Raw genomic sequence first — 7600 nt, 5'->3', positions numbered from 1 at the left:
ACCATGATTTTATAAGATAATGTTTGATAAATTTGCGTAATAATTATATGGTATTAGATTGAAAGGTATTAAATAAGTTTGAGTGTTGAAGTGCTAATTTGTGTGAATCTGAAATAATCTTAACAACAGTTTATGAAGTAATCGTAGAAAGATGACTTGAGATATAGCTAGAAAAGTCTTAATATAAGACTTCATGTGAATAATTTAAAGTTAACATAAAGCCAAACACGAACATAATATGTTTACTGGCCTTACCCGAATTAAGTAGATACAAGCTAGCTAGGTTGGGCCATGCTAAAATGATAGGGTCAGCGATAATTGATATCGGTTATAAGAAGTAATTTTAAGATTATAGCACACCAAATAGGCAAATATCCATTTGAAGTACTCCTTACCTTTTTAACCGATCGTATGATACATCTCATAAACCAATACAAGCTGGTGAGTTGGTTAGTGGGTACTACGATTTGAAGGTCACATGAACGAACTCATTAACTGTAAAATGTTTTGAGTTAACTCAAGTATAGACTTGTTTAGTTGTGCTGACTAACATGTGATAGATGTTGGTTAACTACAACCCCTTATTTGTACCTAATTAAATAAAAAAATGTGATGAAATCATTGACATATATACACTACAAGAAATTGTACCATTAACGACTGAAAATTCCGTCGCCAAAGGTCAATAATTGTTGATTAATGACGAGATTTCCTGTCGCGAACCCGTCATAAATAGAGGGCCGTCGTTAATGAAAAATCCCGTGTTAACCCGCCGTTAACCCGTCGTAAAAGACATTTGCGACGGTTGTTCCCGTCTTTGTTTGGTTGTTAGCCCCGTCGCAAAAGGCTTTTGCGAGGGGATTTTTGACCCTTCATAATTAGGTTGTCGTTAAAAATACAAATTCTTGTAGTGACATGAGTATGGGAGATATCTTTCAAAAAAGGACCCCTCGCACCTAGGCCCCTACCGCGTGACTTCTCGATTATTGTGGAGAAGGGAAGTCGAAACATGTCTTTAAATCAGTTTACAAGAAGCTTTTGTTTCTCATAGGATTTGATGACCCCTGAACAAACCATACATTTTAAAATTAGACCCCCTTGTTTTTACCAACTGAACTACGCGCTGGATGGCATGGTATATCTTGATAATTTTCCTTTACTTTATTTCTATTGAAGTTTTTGAGTAGTTATTAAAATTGAGGCTGTAGGAGTGAAGTTGCCCATAAGAGCATCTCCAATAGTAAGCTAATTTGATAATTAGCTTGTTATGTCACATAAGATTTCAAGCTATTTTATTGTCTAGCTAATTTGTGCTCCAATGGATAGCAACTAGCTTGTTAATTAAATTAGTTTCACTTGTCCCACTTGTCAATTAATTATTTGACAACTTTGGTAGCTAGTTGTCAAGCAAATTAGCTTAAACAAGCTAATTTGCTTGGCCAAGCTAATTTATTATTTGCACTCCAATGGTCTAGCTATTAGCTTGAAACTTTTATAAATTTCAAGCTAATCCCTAGCTACAACCATTGGAGATGCTCTAACGTTCCTAACCGGCTAACCCTAGACAATCTTTCAATCCCTAGTACGGAGCACTTCAATTTTGGACTTAAAAGCTCATAAATGTAGTTTGACCAAAATTCTAACTACTCCGTATATTTCTCGTTTAACTTCATGTTCGAATACTCCCTTGAATACGGTACTTCGGTCTTCTTCTTTTTTTTTTGATAAATCAATATGAATAAATTCGATCTATTTGTGGATGAGTGTGCAATTACAAATTCTTATTTAAAAATCGTCTACAATATATATTGTAAATCGGGGTTAAACTTTAATTTAAATGTGTAAAAGTTACACCGATACGATGCAAAAGTATATTTTAGTGGTAAAATATTTCTCTTTAATAAAAATTATCCCTCTAAAATTTAAATCACTAATAATGTATACAATTAATTATGTAACCCCTTTAAAATGTTTATCCATCAAAAAAAAAAATTATAACATTAAAGTTAAACAAAATATGTTAAAAGTGACCAAAAATTGGATAAAAGATCTCTCTCAAAAAAAAAAAAATTAGATAAAAGTTAACGTACTTGATGTACAATAAATTTATTGTACACCTTATGCGTGCAAGAACTTTTGCAATATCTAACACTTATTGTAATTTTATACACAATATAAAATAGTATATATCAAGCAATCCATTGACCAAGTGAAAATGATTTCACCTTACAACCAAAATTAAGGTCGAGAGTTTGATCCCTAGGGTGCTTCATCTTACCTTACAAAAATAAGTTATTCTTGTATATAAACAGTTGGATCAACTCGAAATTGGAAATTAAAGAAAACAAAAGTTACATCCCGCGATGTGTGATTATCCAAATCTAAAGTTATGCGAGGGGTAAGCGCGGGTCGCCAGGTCGGGTACTCGATAATTGATCGGGTACCCGATAATCAATTATCGGTTCTGATCTGGATATGATATGTACAGATTGGTTAAGACTTGGATATGATTTGATTATATCAGTTCTGATCTGGACATATTGATACTCCGGACATGATTCTGATCTGGACATAATCCGTACAAATCAGTTCTAATCTGGATATATCAGTTCTCATCTGTACATATCGATTCTGATTTAGACATGATATGTAAATATCAGTTTTGATCTGGACATATCGGTTCAGATCTAGACAACATTTTATTTTTATAGAAAAAATAGTAATAATAACAATGATATAATAATAATAATAATTATTATTATTATTTGACTTTGCTATAGCTAGAGGAGTGGGGGCCCAGCTTGTATCTCGGCTTCCCACTAACTATTTGTAAATTATTTGACTTTGTTAGCATTTGATTTATAATAATAATAATAATAATAATAATAATAATAATAATAATAATAGTAATAGTAATAATAATAATAATAATAATAATAATAATAATAATAAATACTAATACTAATACTAATACTAATACGTACTAATAATAATAATAATAATAATAATAATAATAATAATCTGAACTGAACTTATTTTTTCTGATCTGATATGAAATTATTTTTTCTGATCTGATCTGATCTGAACTTATTTTTTCTGGTCTGATGTGATCTGATTAAATCTGAAATAAGTAATAAGGTCCTGAAATAAGGTGAACTAAATAAGGCCTAAATCTAAATTGATATTTATTGAACCGAACCGATAAGTTCGTGTAACCGAACTTTCGTATCGGATATCGATACCCTATATGATATCCAATTCAAAAAAGTTAGACTTTATTATTCCGAATATAGTATCATTCATCACCAATTATCAACATTGTCACATGATTTCAACTATATTACTAATAAAATAATTTTTACTCAAATATAAAGTGATTAATAAATTATTTAGCATTTTTATTTTTAGGGGAAAAATAAATTAAGTTGATAAAAAACAAAAAAAAAGCTTATTGGATCGTTATCGCGAATCTATTACTCTTAAAATGATATCCGTAAACGTACCGAAAAATAAATTTTCGAATTGACTACCCTATGTGGAATATCACTGTGGGGAGATCGGATAAAATCTTCAAGGCACGAAATAGAACGCTTTCCTAATAGTATTTTATCGACCCACGAAGGAACAATCGGGTTCATGATAACACTATTTAGATACAATGAAGAATCAATTGATCTTGTGTGTTCTCACAAAATCAATCCAACAAGAATTTGTGTTTATCACTCAAATGTCTCATTTTCAAGAAATAATTTGAAAGATGATTTCTCAAAAGTATGCAAGTATCATTTTTTATGTTCACCCTCTCGTAAATGTGTCATATATAAGTACTCCTTATGTATTCATGAAGAGTCATCGTTGGAAATAATATCCAAAGGTTACATCCAAGCAACCATCAGTCCATCACAAAACCGCTCATAAACGAACACTTTCTCAATTCGCCCGACGGGCGAGCAGAGAAAGTCGCCTGACAGACGGGCTTCGACCGATCGGGTGCGTGTGCAACATTTAATTTCTCAAGAAATTCGCCAGATGGGCGAGCTAATGCAACGCCAAAACCACCGTTGCAAACTTGCAGTATCCCAAATAACCGCTGCATCCGCTTGGAATAAACTCTAAACATTATACTATCTCCTCAACTCCTAATATAATACACACTTCACATTTAACTCATAAACCCATTTACTCTATAAATATTCCAACTCCCTAATCAATAACCATATAAATTCGAGTATCCATTTTTCGGACCATATTGAATTCCGGGTTTTAAATTTTTCGGATAATTTTACTCCGCCCTAATTTAGCCTAAATTCAACCAAGCTGTTTGACATGTATACTCTCATAGTCATATGATTCTGCCGACTTGAATAATAAATGCTAAAGAAAAAATTAAAAATTAAAAACCAATAGATCCAAAAAAAACTCAATCACAAAGTCTACAAGACAGAGAGAGAGAGAGTGAACTCAGTTGGGGGAGACGAGTCGAGTAGTGAGCAAGTCTCTCTCTATCTTTCTCTCTCCTCCCGCGTTAAAGCCAGCTGGTCTCTCCTGTGGATTCCTTGGTGGCGTGCATTGTGGACCTTTTGGGTCCCTCTCTATCTCTTTCTCTCTCCTCCAAATATTTCTATTTTCCTTTTTCTTTTTACTATTTAATATTCCCACCTTCTTCACTTATTCACTCTCTCCCTTTCCTCGTGCCCCCATTCATTCACTCACTCACTCTCCCCCTCCCTCTCTCTCTCTCTTCCCCCCTCCCAAACTCAATCATTCCAAAACCCAAAAAAAAGGGGCTTGTTTTCTTGTTTGTTTGATTTTAAATCATAATTTCCCTCAAATTACGCATCAAGATTCAATTTTGATGAATACCCAATTCAATTCAGTGTGAGAATTAATCTGGGTTTTTATTAATTTGATTTTTTTGGATGGCGAAAACAGGGGTTGTTTCTGAAGGAGATTCAATTAGGGTACTTGAGTTGAAGAAAGAGCTTAGATTATTAGTTAAAACTATATTAGAAGAAGAAGATCATAATTATAATAATAATAATAATGATGATTATTCCACAAATTCGTCTTGTTCATCATCTGTTATTGACGCCATTGATAAAGCGAAAGATCTTCTTTCTAATTTAAAAGAGATGAAAATGAAGAAAACGACGTCGTTGCGGTTAGATGATGGCTCTTTCTCTTCTTGCCCTCCTCACTTTTGTTGCCCTCTTTCTAAACAACTCATGCGAGATCCTGTTATCATCTCCACTGGCCAGGTTTGATTTCTATTTTTTTTCTCAAAAACCCAAAAATTTAATTTAATTGATTTTTCATGATTATATAATGCTTTGATTATTCTTGTTCCCCAATTAATCTTGATTATATGATTTATTCTTGTATTATTAATTTGATTTTGATACTTTTTGTTGGGTATTTGCTTCCTTAGTGTCATTATCAATGTGGAAAAATGCTGATTCTTGTCAGAAGTAAAGTAATGGTTAGCTTTATTTCAATGCAAAGGACCTAATTCTGTCTTTATGAAATGAATTATGCACCATTGAGTCGTATGGTATCTTCAATTTTTGTCATTTTGGGAAACAGTTTCAACTTTCAACCATATTTTTATGTTGAGCAAAACACAAAACCTTGGTTAGTCACACTAATGATTAATGTTTAGGGTGTCGGCAATGATTAAATGTAGTCGAGATTAAACCTCAATAGGACCAAACCAATTAAATTAGTTGACATCCACGATGCTAAATAAGTACCCTTACTCTTAGGTTGATTGCACATTTGTTTGTTGCTGACATAGTGACACCCGGAAAAATGAATAAACGCTAAATGGCTAACGTGTTCTTCATAGAACATCACACGTAATTAGTTACAGGATTAAGAAATTGCCTAACTCGAAAAAAGAATGCATTTGTTTAGAACCCTAATACAAGAATGTCTAAGAATTTGTCCCCTGTAGTTCTTGATATAATAATGTTTTATTATCTTAATTCACTTTTGTTGGCTGATTATATGTTTAAAACTTGAATGCCTTGTAACTTGGTCACCTGTAATTCTGGCTTTATTTTATTCCTTTTGATTTAATAATGTAATTTAGCTTAATCCACTTTAGTTGATTAGCAATTTGTCGTTGTTCGAACTGAACTATGTACTTTATTTCTGACGCAAGTATGATACTATGCAACTTTAATCTTTTAGTATGACTGTGATACTATTGTTTAAGACAAATCCCTTTTGTTCTCAACTATTTGAAGAATTTGGATTGTTAATTGTGTTTTTGTTTGATTGCAAACAGACTTATGACAAATCCTTCATCCAGAAATGGCTGAAAGCAGGGCACAGGGTATGCCCAATTACACAACAAGTCCTCTCACACTCACTCCTCACTCCAAATTACTTGGTGAGGGAAATGATCAGTCAATGGTGCGAAAGCCGTGGTATTGAGAACCCGGATCCTGTTGGGTATATAAACGAGGACGGAGCCAACGAGGCTGACCGAGACTATTTCTCATCCTTGATTGATAAAATGTCAAAGTCAATAGGCGAGCAAAAGGCGGCCGCCAAAGAACTCCGCCTCCTTACAAAGCGAATGCCCTCATTTCGAGCACTTTTTGGCGAATCAACCGAGGCTATACCTCGGTTATTAAAACCCTTAACACAACAAAGGAGAGGTTCCTTTTCGTCGGGGAGTAATGAGTTGACTCACCCTGATCTCCAAGAAGATTTGATCACGACTTTATTGAACATTTCAATCCATGATAGTAACAAGAAGCTTGTTGCAGAAACACCCATGGTGCTTAAATTACTAGTAGACGCGTTACAGTTTGGAACACCGGAAACAAGAAGCAATTCAGCTGCTGCCCTCTTCACATTATCTGCTCTTGATTCAAACAAAGTCCTTATTGGTAAATCCGGTGCGTTGAAACCTTTGATTGAGCTTTTAGACGAGGGACATCCAATGGCTGTGAAGGATGCTGCCTCGGCTTTATTCAACCTTTGCATTATTCAGGAAAACAAAGGAAGGGCCGTTCGTGATGGGGCGGTAAGAGTAATTTTTAAGAAGATCAAGAATGGGGTACATATTGATGAGTTATTGGCAATATTAGCAATGTTATCGACCCATCAGAGGGCCGTGGAGGAGTTGTCTGATCTCGGGGCAGTCCCGTGTTTACTAGCTAATTTGAGGGAAAGCTCGTGTGCTCGGAATAAAGAGAACTGCATTGCTATTCTCTACACAATATGTGTAAATGATAGGACTAAGTTGAGAGAGATGCGAGATGAGGAACGCGCGTATGGGACATTGTCACAACTAGCACAAGATGGAACTTCAAGGGCTAAAAGAAAAGCTAGTGGTATACTTGATAGATTAAACAGAGCTCATAATCTCACTCACACTGCTTGAATCTTGATGAAGCAAACATACCAGAATCAACAAACTGTATGTAAATTTTGTACCTTCTCCTGAAATCTTTGGGTTTTTTTCTCTCTTATTCTTTTTTGAGTTTTGTAAATTCTTGGATTTCTTTGTTTTGTTTTTTTAAAGAATAGATTGAGCTATGAACTACTCCTTATAAAATCTGTGAATAAAATAAGAAATCATTTAATA

At 34.0% G+C, this 7600-nt stretch overlaps 1 protein-coding gene across 1 annotated transcript; it reads left to right on the top strand.

Moving 5' to 3' along the window:
* Positions 1 to 4462: 4462 nt before the first annotated feature.
* LOC110802327 (U-box domain-containing protein 9) lies at positions 4463 to 7600 on the top strand. Its single transcript, XM_056828173.1, has 2 exons — positions 4463 to 5258; positions 6290 to 7600. Exons 1-2 carry the CDS (start codon positions 4920 to 4922, stop codon positions 7394 to 7396), a joined length of 1446 nt encoding a protein of 481 aa, XP_056684151.1. The 5' UTR covers positions 4463 to 4919; the 3' UTR covers positions 7397 to 7600.

This window comes from Spinacia oleracea, chromosome 1 (assembly GCF_020520425.1).
Source record: "Spinacia oleracea cultivar Varoflay chromosome 1, BTI_SOV_V1, whole genome shotgun sequence".
Lineage (NCBI taxonomy): Eukaryota > Viridiplantae > Streptophyta > Magnoliopsida > Caryophyllales > Amaranthaceae > Spinacia > Spinacia oleracea.
The sequence above is the reverse complement of the archived record's forward strand: the minus strand, read 5'-3'. Positions and strand labels throughout refer to the sequence as shown.

What these genes read in the sequence shown, in the direction of transcription:
- LOC110802327 (XM_056828173.1), top strand. Translation starts at nt 4,920, where the DNA reads ATGGCGAAAACAGGGGTTGTTTCTGAAGGAGATTCAATTAGGGTACTT. An exon ending in TTATCATCTCCACTGGCCAG is followed by an intron (nt 5,259 to 6,289) that starts GTTTGATTTCTA and finishes GATTGCAAACAG; the next exon opens with ACTTATGACAAATCCTTCAT.